The sequence below is a fragment of the Hyperolius riggenbachi genome, chromosome 12, assembly GCF_040937935.1.
Source record: "Hyperolius riggenbachi isolate aHypRig1 chromosome 12, aHypRig1.pri, whole genome shotgun sequence".
NCBI classification, from domain to species: domain Eukaryota; kingdom Metazoa; phylum Chordata; class Amphibia; order Anura; family Hyperoliidae; genus Hyperolius; species Hyperolius riggenbachi.
The window spans coordinates 22819963-22839891 of NC_090657.1; the positions used below are offsets into that span (position 1 = coordinate 22819963).

General features: G+C 46.0%; 1 protein-coding gene across 3 annotated transcripts in view; it reads left to right on the forward strand.

Moving 5' to 3' along the window:
• The window catches only part of TRIM25 (tripartite motif containing 25), a 77260-nt gene that overhangs the window by 49098 nt on the left and 8233 nt on the right, over window positions 1-19929 (forward strand). For all 3 annotated transcript variants that reach the window (XR_011025128.1, XM_068262590.1, XM_068262589.1), the window contains exon 8: window positions 9275-9340. Coding sequence is in view for 2 of the 3 variants with exons in the window: in XM_068262590.1 (XP_068118691.1) it covers window positions 9275-9340 (66 nt within the window). In the remaining variant the exon portion in view is untranslated. The remainder of the gene's footprint in view (window positions 1-9274; window positions 9341-19929) is intronic.

The following is a 19929-nucleotide window of genomic DNA, read 5'->3' on the forward strand; positions in this document are numbered from 1 at the left end:
CTCTGGGAGTAGCGATACAACAGAAGGAATTGGAACAGCTTAAAGGGAATTTCCCCATTAGATGGGTATCAGGCACACTGAGGTACCTAGGGATAAATATTTCACCGGACATACAGAAATTATATCAAAATAATTATAAAACTATGGCACAAGAAGTGAAAAGAGATTTGAATCACTGGAATAGGCCAGAGTTTTCTTGGTTTGGAAGAATTAGCATTCTGAAAATGAATATTATGCCAAGGCTACTGTATGTGTTTCAATCAGTACCAATTAAGGTACCTGCGAAGTTCTTTGTGCAGTTGAGAAAGGACTTCCTCAGATTTATCTGGTACTCTAAACCACCACGGATAAATTATAAATTGATGACACAGCCTAAGGAAAGAGGTGGACTAGCAGTCCCAAATCCTCAGCTATATCACGCTGCAGCCGCTTTGATTAGAATAGTAGACTGGCATAAAAATAATAAAGAAAAAGTCTGGGCAGAAATGGAACAACACTTGATAGATATACCCTTAACAGGGATCCCATGGATGAATAAGAAAGTTCAGAGAGCTCACCCAGCTGGCTGTTTTTTAAATAACTCCTTGCAAACATTTTATCTATATGTCAATAGGGCACAATTAATAACATCACCCTCACCCTTACTTCCGATTTCGGATAATCCAGATTTTATTCCTGGATATAGGAAAAAGAGCTCGGAAAGGCAAATAATTGGTCACCCGCAATTGAGAGCATATATGTTGATCAAAGATGGCCACTGGGAATCCCCACAGAATCTAGGTGTAGATCAATGGAGTCTGCTGCAGTATAGGTCATTTATGAGATCACAAGGGACAAGAGAGGAATTTTCCAGGGGGCTTACGCCCTTTGAGAAAATGTGCACTGAGAAGACCCAGCTTAGAGGCTACCTCTCGAGGATCTACGAGTTGATAAATTATCAACAAGATCCGACAAGGAAGTGGAGAACTAAATGGCAACTAGATTTACAAAAGGAATATACAGATATGGATTGGAAGAAAATATTATATCATACATATAGGAGTTCAATCTCCACAAGAATACAGGAGTCTGGGGTTAAACTTCTAAGTAGGTGGTATTATACCCCTAGTAAATTAAGCAAGATGTTCCCAAGAACAGATCCGGGATGCTGGAGATGTGGGAGGGAGGAGGGGTCCCTGATCCATATTTTCTGGAGCTGTCAGAAAATTAAACCCTATTGGGCAGACGTTAAAAAGTATATGGAAAGAATAACTGGACTGGCTTTGCCAGGAGACCCAGATTTCTACCTTCTACATGCCAATTCTTTAAGTATTAGAAGATATAAAAAATCCATATTGAGGCATTTAATAAACGCAGCGAGAATACAAATAGCTAGATGGTGGAGATCTGAACATGTCCCATCCGTTGGAGAATGGTTGAGAGAAGTAATGTACATATACCGAATGGAAAAGCTTGTACAAGAAAATAGAGAAGGAGAGACCATAGCACAAGAGGCCTGGAGGGGATGGAGTGACTTTATTGAGACTGAAGAATTTAGGAGGATGGGAAGTGAAGAGGAAGAGGGAAAAAGATAGCGGCATTCATCGGGGAACTTAATTAATGGAATCCGATCGACATGAACGGTTGCTCTGTAGGATTCGGAGCCTTGGCCTCGGTTATGACCTCCCTCGTGTATGGATGTGAAGAGATGTGCGAGAGTGTGAGGTGTTTGAGAAGTATGAGAGTTGTAGATAGGGGAGGTATCTATTAGCAAAAAGAAAAGGAGTAGGCTTGGGAAAGGTAGATAGAGTTTATAAGAAAGAGTTTAGTGATCCCTGGCAGGATAAGAAGATATTTATCGTTGCTTCTCTTATACTAGATGTTTTTTATTTTTTTTGATGTTTGGGGATTGGTTTTTTTTGTATTAAAATCAGCATTTCTGACGATAATATAAAATGAATGGTATGTGAATACGAGTTATTTATATTTATAAAAATTTTGTATAAATAAAGAATCTAAAAAAAAAAAAAAAAAAAAAAAAAAAGATGGATAGTGGCTATGTCTTCCAACATGACAATGACCCAAAGCTCACAGCCAGGATAACCAAGGAGTGGCTCCGTAAGAAGCATATCAAGGTTCTGAAGTGGCCTAGCCAGTCTCCAGACCTAAATCCAATAGAAAATCTTTGGAGGAAGCTGAAACTCTGTGTTGCTCAGAGACAGACCCAAAATCTGACAGATCTAGAGGAGATCTGCATGGAGGAGTGGACCAAAATCCCTGCTGCAATGTTTGCAATCCTGGTCAAGAACTACAGGAAACATTTGACCTCCATAATTGCAAACAAATGCTTCTGTACCAAATATTATCACTCATTCTCTAAGGGCTCTTTCACATTAGGGCAGATTTTCTGCGTTTCAACGCAAAGGGTAAAGTTTGCGTTACCCAAGGGGAAATGAAAGTCCATAGACTTTCATTTTAGCTTTCACATATAACGCAGCCTTTTTGTGCGTTGCGTTACACTGCACCCAGGCGCAGTTTTTCAGCCAACGCTAGCTTTATGCGTTACAATGTTAGTCAATGTAAAACGCACACTATGCGCGTTTTCAATCCGTTAACGCAGGCAATCAGTCCCAGAATGCAACAGAGGAACAATGTAGAAAGTTGAAAACTAAAAGAAAAAAAAATTATCTGCGTTTTCCTATGTCCTGTAACGCATTGAAAACGGATTAAAAACGCACACTCACTGCAGTGCAACGCATATCAAAACGTATGCTTTGAGCGTTCTCCAACGCAAGCTCTGATGTGAAAGAGCCCTAAGGTGTTCGAATACTTAAGTGCAACAGTATAATACAAATAAATTCTTTAACCATTTCAGCTTGCGGGTTGTTTTCACTGTATGGACAAGAGGAATTTTCACAGTTCAGTGCTCCTCCATTTCATTCCCCAAAAACTTTATTACTAGAGGCTGACGTCTGTGCCGCAGTAATGGTAATGGTTAAAAACCAAACTATGCGATTTCCTGAATTCTCCTAAATGCTGTTTCTCACTATGGGAATGCTCCTAACATGTGAATTTCAGACCCCTCCATGGTTTCTAAGTGGGAATACTTGCTAAATCGCGGGGTGTTCAAATACTTATGTTTGGCACTGTATATAGCAGGTGGTCATTTTAGTCACATCTGTACTTGAATTAAATTAAAATAATCATATTATTTGTTAGTACCTCCTAGGGTTGAAACGGTATGAAATTCCACGGTATGATAACCATCAAAAAAATACCACGGTATGACAGTATTACGGTATCTTACAATTATTTAAACCCGCCCCCCCACATCAAATAATGTGCACCCCCACCCCAGTAGTAGGTGGCCGCAGCATAGGTAGCCAGGGATAGGTGTAGCCAGTAGCAGTTGGCCGCAGCATTGGTAGCCAGGGATAGGTGTAGCCAGTAGTAGGTGCTCGCAGCATAGGTAGCCAGGGATATGTGTAGCCAGTAGCAGGTGGCCGCAGCATAGGTAGCCAGGGATAGGTGTAGCCAGTAGTAGGTGGCCGCAGCATTGGTAGCCAGGGATAGGTGTAGCCAGTAGTAGGTGCTCGCAGCATAGGTAGCCAGGGATATGTGTAGCCAGTAGCAGGTGGCCGCAGCATAGGTAGCTAGGGATAGGTGTAGCCAGTAGTAGGTGGCCACAGCATAGGTAGCCAGGGATAGGTGTAGCCAGTAGTATGTGGCTTCAGCATAGGTAGCCAGGGATATGTGTAGCCAGTAGTAGGTGGCTTCAGCATAGGTAGCCAGGGATAGGTGTAGCCAGTAGTAGGTGGCTTCAGCATAGGTAGCCAGGGATAGGTGTAGCCAGTAGTATGTGGCTTCAGCATAGGTAGCCAGGGATATGTGTAGCCAGTAGTAGGTGGCCGCAGCATAGGTAGCCAGGGATTGGTGTCGCCAGTAGTAGGTGGCCGCAGCATAGGTAGCCAGGGATAGGTGTAGCCAGTAGTAGGTGGCCGCAGCATAGGTAGTCAGGGATAGCTGTAGCCAGTAATAGGTGGCCGCAGCATAGGTAGCCAGGGATAGGTGTAGCCAGTAGTAGGTGGCCGCAGCATAGGTAGCCAGGGATAGCTGTAGCCAGTAGTAGGTGGCCGCAGCATAGGTAGACAGAGATAGGTGCAGCCAGTAGTAGGTGCTCGCAGCATAGGTAGCCAGGGATAGGTGTAGCCAGTAGTAGGTGCTCGCAGCATAGGTAGCCAGGGATAGGTGTAGCCAGTAGTAGGTGGCCGCAGCATAGGTAGACAGAGATAAGTGTAGCCAGTAGTAGGTGGCCGCAGCATAGGTAGCCAGGGATAGGTGTAGCCAGTAGTAGGTGGCCGCAGCATAGGTACCCAGGGATAGGTGTAGCCAGTAGTAGGTGGCCGCAGCATAGGTAGCCAGGGATAGATGTAGCCAGTAGTAGGTGGCTGCAGCATAGGTAGCCAGGGATAGATGTAGCCAGTAGTAGGTGGTCACAGTATAGGTAGCTAGGGATAGGTGTAGCCAGTAGTAAGTGGCTGCAGCATAGGTAGCCAGGGATAGATGTAGCCAGTAGTAGGTGGCCGCAGCATAGGTAGCCAGGGATAGATGTAGCCAGTAGTAGGTGGCCGCAGCATAGGTAGCCAGGGATAGGTGTAGCCAGTAATAGGTGGCCGCAGCATAGGTAGCCAGGGATAGATGTAGCCAGTAGTAGGTGGCTGCAGCATAGGTAGCCAGGGATAGGTGTCGCCAGTAGCAGGTGGCCTCAGCATAGGTAGCCAGGGATAGGTGTAGCCAGTAGTAGGTGGCCGCAGCATAGGCAGCTAGGGATAGGTGTAGCCAGTAGTAGGTGGCCGCAGCATAGGTAGACAGAGATAGGTGCAGCCAGTAGTAGGTGGTCACAGTATAGGTAGCTAGGGATAGGTGTAGCCAGTAGTAAGTGGCTGCAGCATAGGTAGCCAGGGATAGGTGTAGCCAGTAATAGGTGGCCGCAGCATAGGTAGCCAGGGATAGATGTAGCCAGTAGTAGGTGGCCGCAGCATAGGTACCCAGGGATAGGTGTAGCCAGTAGTAGGTGGCCACAGCATAGGTAGCCAGGGATAGGTGTAGCCAGTAGTGTGTGGCTTCAGCATAGGTAGCCAGGGATAGGTGTCGCCAGTAGCAGGTGGCCTCAGCATAGGTAGCCAGGGATAGGTGTAGCCAGTAGTAGGTGGCCGCAGCATAGGTAGCCAGGGATAGGTGCAGCCAGTAGTAGGTGGCTGCAGCATAGGTAGCCAGGGATAGGTGTAGCCAGTAGTAAGTGGCTGCAGCATAGGTAGCCAGGGATAGGTGTAGCCAGTAGCAGGTGGCCTCAGCATAGGTAGCCAGGGATAGGTGTAGCCAGTAGTATGTGGCTTCAGCATAGGTAGCCAGGGATATGTGTAGCCAGTAGTAGGTGGCCGCAGCATAGGCAGCCAGGGATTGGTGTCACCAGTAGTAAGTGGCTGCAGCATAGGTAGACAGAGATAGGTGCAGCCAGTAGTAGGTGGTCACAGTATAGGTAGCTAGGGATAGGTGTAGCCAGTAGTAAGTGGCTGCAGCAAAGGTAGACAGGGATAGGTGTAGCCAGTAATAGGTGGCCGCAGCATAGGTAGCCAGGGATAGATGTAGCCAGTAGTAGGTGGCCGCAGCATAGGTAGCCAGGGATAGGTGTAGCCAGTAGTAGGTGGCTTCAGCATAGGTAGCCAGGGATATGTGTAGCCAGTAGTAGGTGGCCGCAGCATAGGTACCCAGGGATAGGTGTAGCCAGTAGTAAGTGGCTGCAGCATGGGTAGACAGGGATAGGTGTAGCCAGTAGTATGTGGCCGCAACATAGGTAGCCAGGGATAAGTGTAGCCAGTAGTAGGTGGCCGCATCATAGGTAGCCAGGGATAGGTGTAGCAAGTAGGTGGCTGCAGCATAGGTAGCCAGGGATAGGTGTAGCCAGTAGTAGGTGCTTGCAGCATAGGTAGCCAGGGATAGGTGTAGCCAGTAGTAGGTGGCCGCAGCATAGGTAGCCAGGGATAGGTGTAGCCAGTAGTAAGTGGCTGCAGCATAGGTAGACAGAGATAGGTGTAGCCAGTAGTAGGTGCTCGCAGCATAGGTAGCCAGGGATATGTGTAGCCAGTAGTAGGTGGCCGCAGTATACGTAGCCAGGGATAGGTGTAGCCAGTAGTAGGTGCTCGCAGCATAGGTAGCCAGGGATAGGTGTAGCCAGTAGTAGGTGGCCGCAGCATAGGTAGCCAGGGATAGGTGTAGCCAGTAGTAGGTGCTCGCAGCATAGGTAGCCAGGGATAGGTGTAGCCAGTAGTAGGTGGCCGCAGTATACGTAGCCAGGGATAGGTGTAGCCAGTAATAGGTGGCCGCAGCATTGGTAGCCAGGGATAGGTGTAGCCAGTAGTAGGTGGCTGCAGCATAGGTAGCCAGGGATAGGTGTAGCCAGTAGTAGGTGGCCACAGCATAGGTAGCCAGGGATAGGTGTAGCCAGTAGTATGTGGCTTCAGCATAGGTAGCCAGGGATATGTGTAGCCAGTAGTAGGTGGCCATAGCATAGGTAGCCAGGGATACGTGTAGCCAGTAGTAAGTGGCTGCAGCATAGGTAGACAGAGATAGGTGCAGCCAGTAGTAGGTGGCCGCAGCATAGGTAGCCAGGGATAGGTGTAGCCAGTAGTAGGTGGCCGCAGCATAGGTACCCAGGGATAGGTGTAGCCAGTAGTAAGTGGCTGCAGCATGGGTAGACAGGGATAAGTGTAGCCAGTAGTAGGTGGCCGCAGCATAGGTAGCTAGGGATAAGTGTAGCCAGTAGTAGGTGGCCGCAGCATGGATAGCCAGGGATAGATGTAGCCAGTAGTAGGTGGCCACAGCATAGGTAGCCAGGGATAAGTGTAGCCAGTAGTAGGTGGCCGCAGCATAGGTAGCCAGGGATAGGTGTAGCCAGTAGTAGGTGGCCGCAGCATAGGTAGCCAGGGATAGATGTAGCCAGTAGTAGGTGGCCACAGCATAGGTAGCCAGGGATAGGTGTAGCCAGTAGTAAGTGGCTGCAGCATAGGTAGACAGAGATAGGTGCAGCCAGTAGTAGGTGGCCGCAGCATAGGTAGCCAGGGATAGATGTAGCCAGTAGTAGGTGGCCACAGCATAGGTAGCCAGGGATAAGTGTAGCCAGTAGTAGGTGGCCGCAGCATAGGTAGCCAGGGATAGGTGTAGCCAGTAGTAGGTGGCCGCAGCATAGGTAGCCAGGGATAGATGTAGCCAGTAGTAGGTGGCCACAGCATAGGTAGCCAGGGATAGGTGTAGCCAGTAGTAAGTGGCTGCAGCATAGGTAGACAGAGATAGGTGCAGCCAGTAGTAGGTGGCCGCAGCATAGGTAGCCAGGGATAGGTGTAGCCAGTAGTAGGTGGCCGCAGCATAGGTAGCCAGGGATAGGTGTAGCCAGTAGTAGGTGGCCGCAGCATAGGTAGCCAGGGATAGATGTAGCCAGTAGTAGGTGGCCACAGCATAGGTAGCCAGGGATAGGTGTAGCCAGTAGTAAGTGGCTGCAGCATAGGTAGACAGAGATAGGTGCAGCCAGTAGTAGGTGGCCGTAGCATAGGTAGCCAGGGATAGGTGTAGCCAGTAGTAGGTGGCCGCAGCATAGGTAGCCAGGAATAGATGTAGCCAGTAGTAGGTGGCCACAGCATAGGTAGCCAGGGATAGGTGTAGCCAGTAGTAAGTGGCTGCAGCATAGGTAGACAGAGATAGGTGCAGCCAGTAGTAGGTGGCCGTAGCATAGGTAGCCAGGGATAGGTGTAGCCAGTAGTAGGTGGCCGCAGCATAGGTAGCCAGGGATAGGTGTAGCCAGTAGTAGGTGGCCGCAGCATAGGTAGCCAGGGATAGATGTAGCCAGTAGTAGGTGGCCACAGCATAGGTAGCCAGGGATAGGTGTAGCCAGTAGTAAGTGGCTGCAGCATAGGTAGACAGAGATAGGTGCAGCCAGTAGTAGGTGGCCGCAGCATAGGTAGCCAGGGATAGGTGTAGCCAGTAGTAGGTGGCCGCAGCATAGGTAGCCAGGGATAGGTGTAGCCAGTAGTAGGTGGCCACAGCATAGGTACCCAGGGATAGGTGTAGCCAGTAGTAAGTGGCTGCAGCATGGGTAGACAGGGATAAGTGTAGCCAGTAGTAGGTGGCCGCAGCATAGATAGCCAGGGATAGGGGTAGCTGCAGCATAGGAAGCCAGGGATAGGTGTAGCCAGTATTCTGTGGCCGCAGCATAGGTAGCCAGGGATAGATGTAGCCAGAATAAGGTGGCCGCAGCATAGGTAGCCAGGGATAGATGTAGCCAGAATAAGGTGGCCGCAGCATAGGTAGCCAGGGAGAAGTGTAGCCATGATTGGTGCCTGCAGCATAGGTAGCCAGGGATAGGTGTAGCCAGTGTTCTGTGGCCGCAGCATAGGTAGCCAGGGATAGGTGTAGCCAGTAGTAGGTGGCTGCAGCATAGATAGCCAGGGATAGATGTAGCCAGTAGTAGGTGCTCGCAGCATAGATAGCCAGGGATAGGTTTAGCCAGTAGTAGGTGGCCGCAGCATAGGTAGCCAGGGATAGGTGTAGCCAGTAGTAGGTGGCTGCAGCATAGATAGCCAGGGATAGATGTAGCCAGTAGTAGGTGCTCGCAGCATAGATAGCCAGGGATAGGTGTAGCCAGTAGTAGGTGGCCGCAGCATAGGTAGCCAGGGATAGGTGTAGCCAGTAGTAGGTGCTCGCAGCATAGATAGCCAGGGATAGATGTAGCCAGTAGTAGGTGGCCGCAGCATAGGTAGCCAGGGAGAAGTGTAGCCACGATTGGTGCCTGCAGCATAGGTAGCCATGGATAGATGTAGCCAGGATTGGTTGGTGCCCCCGCAATATAGAGAGCCAGGAATAGGTGTAGCCAGGAGGGGGGGGGGGGTGCAGCAGGAGGGGGTACAAATACTCACTTGCCGGAAGGCGGGTCCTCCACACTGTACTGGCTCCATTTTACTTCCTCTTCTTGCATCATCTCCTTGTAATAGTACCCAGGGGGCGCTGTTTCAAGGAAATAGGACAATAACAGGAAGTAGAATGAAGCTAGTACAGCGTGGAGGACCCGGCTGCCGGCAAGTGAGTATTCTCTTATCCTCGCTGTTCGTTCACCGGCCACTACGTCACATCCCTGCCGCTATGTCGATCCGCCCCCCCGAAAACTGGTAAAACGAGATTGTGCAACCCTAGGGCCTCTATATTACACATCACGATAACCCCAAATATGTCTCCTTTTACATTTCAGCTAAGCCAAGAGCTCCTCGCGCCTCATCTGCAGCTCCACTTGAATCCAGAGACCAACTATTAAAGTGTAAGTTGTGCCCTGCGATAGTTACCTACAGTATGTAAGAGAGGTCGCTAGCATGGATGAGTCAGATTTTCACTGGATACAATTTCTGCACTGGAAAATGACTGCCACTCATTGCCAATATGTGACTAGGATCCACCAATAAGCAGATAAATGAAGGGGGGAGCCTTGCAAAAACCCAAATTGAGGCAGTTTTGTGAATGGGGAGAGCTGCTAACCAATCAGAAATCAGACATCATAGTCTATCCTTTCTAACCAATCAGAGCCATAAATTGTTTTTGTTATTTTCGGCTAATTTCACACTTACTGTGTCACGGTACTCTCCCTCACCGCAGCAGTGTAAGTTTATGATGACTTACACACTATAATGACGCAATGGAGTTAGCAAAATTGGATTCTGCAGCAATGCGAGTCTATGGCTAGGCGGTAAGTGTGAATTCATGAATGCGTTAGCAGCGTGCAGGCGCAGAGAGATGACACTTCAGTGGCATACTTTCTGTCCAGCAAACAGCATGTCACTGAGCAGGGGGCGGCACTACTCATATTACCCTACCGACGCACTCTGCCGCAGGGTAATGTGCACGGCGTAATGGTATGGTGCGACTGTCCTGCCGCAGGGCGCACAATATGTAAAAGTAGCCTTAAACTTTTTATTCTTCCTGGGTGTCTCTTGATCCTGTTTTGTGTAGTTCCCTTTTGGCCCCAAAGAGACTCTCCTTTACATCCCGCATTGCTACTAGTTCCCCAGAATATTAGAGTGGAGCAGTAAGGTGTTTTTTTTCATAGAGCAAGCACACCACAAATCGCATTAAAGAGAAACCGTGACCAAGAATTGAACTTCATCCCAATCAGTAGCTGATACCCCATTTCCCACGAGAAATCTTTTCCTTTTCACAAACGGATCATCAGGGGGCGCTGTATGGCTGATATTGTGGTGAAACCCCTCCCACAGTGTGATGTCAGGACCATGGTCCTGGCATCACACAGTGAGAGCCTTGTTGCACTGTGGGAAATAACAACAACAGCTGTTTACAGCTGTTTCCAACTGCCAAAAAAAGCAAGCATCTTCTGCTTCCACTGATATCACCTGCCAGCAGTAAAAATGTCACCATGTGATAAATATCACAATGTATACCAGGGAGAGGAAAGATTTTTTCAATGGGCAAACACTGACTAAATCATTTATACATCATTATTGTAAAAATGAAGCACTTTTTTTATTACATTATTTTCACTGGAGTTCCTCTTTAAGTAAGCAAATGGTTTAAAAGCTTCGAAACACAGGTAAAAAAGTGGAACGAATGTAATGGTGGGTACACACATCTTGACTTGCTAACAATACCGCTTCCATGCAGTATGAAAGTTCACTTACGCAATCTGTTCACAGTACCCAATATCTGTTGTCTCTCATACTACATGTAAGAGGTCAAATTGGCCAATCAAGATTGGTTTTGTGTATGCCCCTTAACCACTTGATGACCCACCCTTTACCCCCCCTTAAGGACCAGCGCTGGTTTGATTGATCTGTGCTGGGTGGGCTCTGCAGCCCCCAGCACAGATCAGGGTGCAGGCAGGGAGATCAGATTGCCCCCCTTTTTTCCCCCCTATGGGGATGATGTGCTGGGGGGGTCTGATCTCTCCTGCCTGCTGTGGGTGGCGGGGGGGGGGGCACCTCAAAGCCCCCCTCCGCGGCGAAATTCCCCCTCCCTCTCCTACCTGCTGCCTCCCCCTGGTGTTCCGGGCTGCACAGGACGCTATCCGTCCTGTGCAGCCAGTGACAGGATGTGGTCTGTCACATGGCGGCGATCCCCGGCCGCTGATTGGCCGGGGATCGCCGATCTGCCTTACGGGCAGCGCCGTACAAATGTAAACAAAGCGGATTATTTCCGCTTGTGTTTACATCTAGCCTGCGAGCCGCCATCGGCGGCCCGCAGGCTATTCACGGAGCCCCCCGCCGTGATTTGACAGGAAGCAGCCGCTCGTACGAGCGGCTGCTTCCTGATTAATTAGGCTGCAGCTGGCGACGCAGTACTGCGTCGCTGGTCCTGCAGCTGCCACTTTGCCGACGCACGTTATGAGTGTGCGGTCGGCAAGTGGTTAAAGGATACCCGAACTGACATGTGACATGATGAGATAGACATGGGTATGTACAGTGCTTAGCACACACATAACTATGCTGTGTTCCTTTTTTTTCTTTCTCTGCCTGAAAGAGTTAAATATCAAGTATGTAAGTGGCTGACTCAGTCCTGACTCAGACAGGAAGTGACTACAGTGTGACCCTCACTGATAAGAAATTCCAACTATAAAACACTTTCCTAACAGAAAATGGCTTCTGAGAGCAAGAAAGAGGTAAAAAAGGGGAATGTCTTATCAGTGAGGGTCACACTGTAGTCACTTCCTGTCTGAGTCAGGACTGAGTCAGCCACTTGCATACCTGATATTTTAACCCTTTCAGGCAAAGAAAGAAAAAAAAGGAACACATCATAGTTATTAGTGTGCTAGGCACTGTACATACTCATGTCTATCTCATCATTTCATCAGGTCACATGTCAGTTCGGGTATCCTTTAAGCCAATGTTACAGAGTGCAAAATGACTATATATATATATATATATATATATATATATATATATATATATATATATATATATATATATATATATATATATATATATATATATATATAATTAAAAAAAAAACCTGCATGGTCAAAGACGTGGGAGCACCTTTTCTAACTACGACAAAAAATGTATACAATAGAGAAAGCAAGGACTGTCTACATCCACAAATACTAAACAAATATATACCAGCGCTCATGGACAATATACTTATCAATAATAAAATGTGATGCTTCTACCATACACACCTAGTTCACAATGTCCATAAATAACAACTGTGAGCTGACAGTATAATGTCCTTTCCTGGTGGAGAGCTCACCAAGGTATTAGTGTATAGCAAATTAGTAAGATAGAAAAGTAGGTAACAAAAGTGCTCAAAGTAATAACACGTATATTCCTATAGATGCTGAGGGTCTTCAGACAATTAGCTGTTCATCAATGCCAGGGTAATCATTAAAAGGTCCCCCCATCTTCACCAGACTCACCAGATCCAAAGGCCAATGGGCCTGACTGCACGTCTGAGGTATAGGCCGCCCCACAGCCTCTCAGGCAGAAATGCTGGGCACTTGAAATCCGCCTCCTCAGCTTTAGATGTACCTCTTCCTGAGGAGCACAGGGCCATGTATGCTGGAAAGGTGTTCAACCTCACCATTGATGAACTGCTAATTGTCTAAAGACCATTAGCATATATAGGAATATATGTGTTACTACTTTGAGCACTTTTGCTACCTACTTTTCTGTCTTGCACCCACACATATGGCCTCAATTCACTAAGCTTAACTCCTGTCTTTAATAACTCTTCTGAGCTGTTTTACAGTTATCACCATGGTGATATAATTGTGATAACTGTAAAACAGCTCAGAAGAGTTATTAACCACTTGAGGACTCAGCCTTTACCCCCCCTTAAGGACCAGCGCTGTTTTTTCCATTCAGACCACTGCAGCTTTAACGGTTTATTGCTCGCTCATACAACCTACCACCTAAATGAATTTTGGCTCCTTTTCTTCTCACTAATACAGCTTTCTTTTGATGCTATTTGATTGCTGCTGCGAGTTTTACTTTTTATTATATTCATCAAAAAAGACATGAATTTTGGCAAAAAAATGATTTTTTTAACTTTCTGTGCTGACATTTTTCAAATAAAGTAAAATTTCTGTATACATGCAGCGCGAAAAATGTGGACAAACATGTTTTTGATGAAAAAAAAACCCATTCAGTGTATATTTATTGGTTTGGGTAAAAGTTATAGCGTTTACAAACTATGGTGCAAAAAGTGAATTTTCCCATTTTTAAGCATCTCTGACTTTCCTGACTACCTGTCATTTTCATGAGGTGCTAAAATTCCAGGATAGTATAAATACCCCACAAATAACCCCATTTTGGAAAGAAGACATCCCAAAGTATTCACTGAGAGGCATAGTGAGTTCATAGAAGATTTTATTTTTTGTCACAAGTTAGCGGAAAATGACAGTTTGTCACAAAAAAAAAAAAAAAAAAAAAAGGTTTCCATTTCTGCTAACTTGTAACAAAAAAAAATGAAATCTGCCATGGACTCAACATGCCCCTCAATGAATACCTTGAAGTGTCTATTTTTCAAAATGGGGTCATTTATGGGGTGTGTTTACTGTCCTGGCATTTTGGGGGGTGCGGAATTGTAAGCACCCCTGTAAAGCCTAAAAGTAGTCATTGCACTGTGGGCCTCTTAGCGCAGTTTGGCTGCAAAAAAGTGTCACACATATGGTATCGCTATACTCGGGAGAAGTAGTACAATGTGTTTTGGGGTGTATTTTTACACATACCCATGCTGGGTGGGAGAAATATCTCTGCAAATGACAATTTTTTGATTTTTTTACACACAATTGTCCATTTACAGAGTTATTTCTCCCACTCAGCATGGGTATGTATAAAAATACACCCCAAAACACATTGTACTACTTCTCCTGAGTACGGCGATACCACATGTGTGGCACTTTTTTGCACCCTAACTGCGCTAAGGAGCCCAAAGTCCAATGAGTACCTTTAGGATTTCACAGGTCATTTTGAGACATTTGGTTTCAAGACTACTCCTCACGGTTTAGGGCCCCTAAAATGCCAGGGCAGTATAGGAACCCCACAAATGACCCCATTTTACAAAGAAGACACCCCAAGGTACTCAATTAGGAGTATGGTGAGTTCATAGAAGATTTTACTTTTTGTCACAAGTTAGCGGAAAATGATTGTTATTGGTTTTTTTTTACCAAGTGTCATTTTCCGCTAACTTGTGACAAAAAATAAAATCTTCTATGAACTCACCATACTCCTAACGGAATACCTTGGGATGTCCTCTTTGTAAAATGGGGTCATTTGTGGGGTTCCTATACTGCTCTGGCATTTTAGGGGCCCTAAACCGTGAGGAGTAGTCTTGAAACCAAATGTTTCAAAATGACCTGTGAAATGCTAAAGGTACTCATTGGACTCTGGGCCCCTTAGCGCAGTTAGGGTGCAAAAAAGTGCCACACATGTGGTATCGCCGTACTCGGGAGAAGTAGTACAATGTGTTTTGGGGTGTATTTTTACACATACCCATATTGGGTGGGAGAAATCTCTCTGTAAATGACATTTTTTTGATTTCTTTACACACAATTGTCAATTTACAGAGATATTTCTCCCACCCAATATGGGTATGTGTAAAAATACACCCCAAAACACATAATACTACTTCTCCTGAGTACGGCGGTACCACATGTGTGGCACTTTTTTGCATCCTAACTGCGCTAAGGGGCCCAGAGTCCAATGAGTACCGTTAGCATTTCACAGGTCATTTTGAGAAATTTGGTTTCAAGACTACTCCTCACGGTTTAGGGCCCCTAAAATGCCAGGGCAGTATAGGAACCCCACAAATGACCCCATTTTAGAAAGAAGACACCCCAAGGTACTCAATTAGGAGTATGGTGAGTTCATAGAAGATTTTACTTTTTGTCACAAGTTAGCGGAAAATGATTGTTATTGTTTTTTTTTACCTAGTGTCATTTTCCGCTAACTTGTGACAAAAAATAAAATCTTCTATGAACTCACCATACTCCTAACGGAATACCTTGGGATGTCCTCTTTGTAAAATGGGGTCATTTGTGGGGTTCCTATACTGCTCTGGCATTTTAGGGGCCCTAAACCGTGAGGAGTAGTCTTGAAACCAAATGTTTCAAAATGACCTGTGAAATGCTAAAGGTACTCATTGGACTCTGGGCCCCTTAGCGCAGTTAGGGTGCAAAAAAGTGCCACACATGTGGTATCGCCGTACTCGGGAGAAGTAGTACAATGTGTTTTGGGGTGTATTTTTACACATACCCATATTGGGTGGGAGAAATACCTCTGTAAATGACAATTTTTTGATTTCTTTACACACAATTGTCAATTTACAGAGATATTTCTCCCACCCAATATGGGTATGTGTAAAAATACACCCCAAAACACATAATACTACTTCTCCTGAGTACGGCGGTACCACATGTGTGGCACTTTTTTGCATCCTAACTGCGCTAAGGGGCCCAGAGTCCAATGAGTACCGTTAGCATTTCACAGGTCATTTTGAGAAGTTTGGTTTCAAGACTACTCCTCACGGTTTAGGGCCCCTAAAATGCCAGGACAGTATCGGAACCCCACAAATGACCCCATTTTACAAAGAGGACATCCCAAGGTATTCCGTTAGGAGTATGGTGAGTTCATAGAAGATTTTTTTTTTGTCACAAGTTAGTGGAAAATGACACTTGGTAAAAAAAACCCAATAAAAATCATTTTCCGCTAACTTGTGACAAAAAGCTAAATCTTCTATGAACTCACCATACTCCTAATTGAGTACCTTGGGGTGTCTTCTTTCTAAAATGGGGTCATTTGTGGGGTTCCTATACTGCTCTGGCATTTTAGGGGCCCTAAACCGTGAGGAGTAGTCTTGAAACCAAATGTTTCAAAATGACCTGTGAAATGCTAAAGGTACTCATTGGACTCTGGGCCCCTTAGCGCAGTTAGGGTGCAAAAAAGGGCCACACATGTGTTATCGCCGTACTCGGGAGAAGTAGTACAATGTGTTTTGGGGTGTATTTTTACACATACCCATATTGGGTGGGAGAAATATCTCTGTAAATGACAATTTTTTGATTTCTTTACACACAATTGTCTATTTACAGAGATATTTCTCCCACCCAATATGGGTATGTGTAAAAATACACCCCAAAACACATTGTACTACTTCTCCCGAGTACAGCGATACCACATATGTGGCACTTTTTTGCACCCTAACTGCGCTAAGGGGCCCAGAGTCCAATGAGTACCGTTACCATTTCACAGGTCATTTTGAGAAATTTGGTTTCAAGACTACTCCTCACGGTTTAGGGCCCCTAAAATGCCAGAGCAGTATAGGAACCCCACAAATGACCCCATTTTACAAAGAGGACATCCCAAGGTATTCCGTTAGGAGTATGGTGAGTTCATAGAAGATTTTATTTTTTGTCACAAGTTAGCGGAAAATGACACTTGGTAAAAAAAAACCATTAACAATCATTTTCCGCTAACTTGTGACAAAAAGTAAAATCTTCTATGAACTCACCATACTCCTAATTGAGTACCTTGGGGTGTCTTCTTTCTAAAATGGGGTCATTTGTGGGGTTCCTATACTGCTCTGGCATTTTAGGGGCCCTAAACCGTGAGGAGTAGTCTTGAAACCAAATTTCTCAAAATGACCTGTGAAATGCTAACGGTACTCATTGGACTCTGGGCCCCTTAGCGCAGTTAGGGTGCAAAAAAGGGCCACACATGTGGTATTGCCGTACTCGGGAGAAGTAGTACAATGTGTTTTGGGGTGTATTTTTACACATACCCATATTGGGTGGGAGAAATATCTCTGTAAATGGACAAATGTGTGTAAAAAAAATCAAAAAATTGTCATTTACAGAGTGATTTCTTCTACCCATCATGGGTATGTGTAAAAATACACCCTAAAACACATTGGTCTACTTCTCCCGGGTACGGCGATAGCACGTGTGGCACTTTTTTGCAGCCTAACTGCGCAAAGGGGCCCAACGTGCAATGACTACCTTTGGGCTTTACAGGGGTGCTCACAATTTAGCCCCCCCCCCCACATGACAGGACAGTTAACAAACCCCACAAATGACCCCATTTTAAAAATAAGACACCACAAAGTATTCCATGAGGGGCATGGTGAGTTTATAAAAAAAATTCTTTTTTGTCACAAGTTAGCAGAAAAGGATACTTTGTGAAAAAAAACAAAAAACAACAATTTATGCTAACTTGTGACAAAAAACAAAATCTTCTATGAACTCACCATGCACCTCACGGAATACTTTGGGGTGTCCTCTTTCCAAAATGGGGTCATTTGTGGGGTCTGTCCTGGCATTTTAGGGCCTCTGCAATCATTACATGTATGGCCAGTATTTCTGCTATACTCCTTATATTGGGCATACAGGTAGTGCATTCTGGGCTGAAAGGAAAAATGAACGGCAAACATCCCTTCATTCGCATCGATCAATGTGGATGAACAAATATCTGCCAAAAAATGTGAAACAAAAAGAAAAGAAAGAGAGACATAGGAGCTGCCACCCCAAAAATCCAAACCCACCAGCTCGTATGCCCAGGCAATCCTGATTTATTCATCCACATTGATCGATGTGAATGGAGAAATCATTGCTTGAGTTCTTTTTTGATACAAAGTGCTTGCCAAAGCATATGAACCCCAACACCACACCTTGGCCCATATGCCTCGGCAAACGTATCTTTTTTACTGTGGAGGAGAAATCTCGTCCTACAGCGCTGCATGCACTGATTTTGTGTAACCTGACAGAAGCGCAATGCTTCTGTCAGGATGCACCATCAGTGCTGCAGCTGATTGGTCGGTCGGTCGGTCGGTCTGGATAGAAAAAAGAGAGAAGAAAAACGAAAAAACAAAACAAAAAGGAGGGGAAGGCGTCCGCCTGGACATAGGAGCTGCCACCCCAAAAATCCAAACCCACCAGCTCGTATGCCCAGGCAATCCTGATTTATTCATCCACATTGATTGATGTGAATGGAGAAATCATTGCTTGAGTTCTTTTTTGATACAAAGTGCTTGCCAAAGCATATGAATCCCCAACACCACACCTTGGCCCATATGCCTCGGCAAACGTATCTTTTTTACTGTGGAGGAGAAATCTCGTCCTACAGCGCTGCATGCACCGATTTTGTGTAACCTGACAGAAGCGCAATGCTTCTGTCAGGATGCACCATCAGTGCTGCAGCTGATTGGTCGGTCGGTCGGTCGGTCGGTCTGGATAGAAAAAAGAGAGAAGAAAAACGAAAAAAACAAAACAAAAAGGAGGGGAAGGCGTCCGCCTGGACATAGGAGCTGCCACCCCAAAAATCCAAACCCACCAGCTCGTATGCCCAGGCAATCCTGATTTATTCATCCACATTGATCGATGTGAATGGAGAAATCATTGCTTGAGTTCTTTTTTGATACAAAGTGCTTGCCAAAGCATATGAATCCCCAACACCACACCTTGGCCCATATGCCTCGGCAAACGTATCTTTTTTACTGTGGAGGAGAAATCTCGTCCTACAGCGCTGCATGCACCGATTTTGTGTAACCTGACAGAAGCGCAATGCTTTTGTCAGGATGCATCATCAGTGCTGCAGCTGATTGGTCGGTTGGAAAAAAAGAGAGAAGAAGAAAAAAAAAAAAAAAAAAAGCAAGCAAGCAGCAAAGCACTTCAATAACATTAACTTTTTAAACTTTATTAAATATGTTCAAACCAAACAATAACATTGGTAACCAAATATTAACTTTTTTGCTTACCTGTTTTTTTTTTGTTTGTTTTTTTTTACCTGCGAGCTGAGGATAAACTTCTCCTCCCCCATGGGTCAATGTGCAAAGTGCAAATCGCACAGATATGTGGCGAAGTACATTATGCATTCTGTCCCAAGTGAAAGGAGAGGTTTCTGGCAGGCCAGTGTATTTGGCTCTCTCAAAACCTGATGTTTGGGTTCACACTGCATACTGGCCTATCCGGTCGGTCGAGCCCGCCGCACCGTCTCGCCCAAAATAGATCTTCAGGGAATACCACAAGAGTAGCATTCGGCCTAGTAATTAACTGCGTCGCCGTAGACTAACATGACTTCCGGGCCGACCCAAATTGCCGCAGAAGCCACGCAGTAACGTAGGCATGCACTAGCGTTAAGTCAAGCACTTCCGGCGTAGGGGGGGACCGCAAAGTGTGACTTTTGCTAGGCAATTTGCCCTAACGCATCGCGCCAGTGTGAAATAGCACTGAGAGACCCTTGTGTGCCTACTGCTGTGTCTGTAGTTCCCTAGGTTCTAAAAGTGTGCCTTCTCGTGGTACCTCTCATAACACTCCCCTAGGCATAGGCCAGGCTGGTCAGGACAGCGGGGACAGTAAACGGGGGTGTCATGCCTTATTCCAGCCTTGCTGCAGACACGACATCTTTTTCTGGGGTTGCGTTGAGTTGGGGTACTGGGAATCGGGTAGGCGTAATGCCTTCCATGCAGCCGGCTAGTTGCATTTGGGGGTTGGGCTCTGTCACCTTCTGGATAGAGGAGTGCCGAAACAATGTCTTCCTGGAATTGAAGGAAAGATCCAGTTCTCCCAGCCTTACTGTAGAGAACAAAGCTGTTGTACATCGCCAATTGAATTAAATACACAGACACTTTCTTATACCAGCGTCTGGTTTTCCGGGAAATTAAATAGGGCCCTAACATCTGGTCATTGAAGTCCACCCCTCCCATGTTGGCATTATAGCTGTGGACGGCGAGGGGCTTTTCAATGACCTCTGTTGCCCGTGTAATTTGTACTGTCGTGTCTGTGTGAATGGTAGACAGAAGGTAAACGTCCCTCTTGTCCTTCCATTTCACCGAGAGCAAGTCATCGGTACACAAGGCGGCCCTCTCCCCCCGTTGAAGTCTGGTGTTAACGAGCTGTTGGGGGAAGCCCCG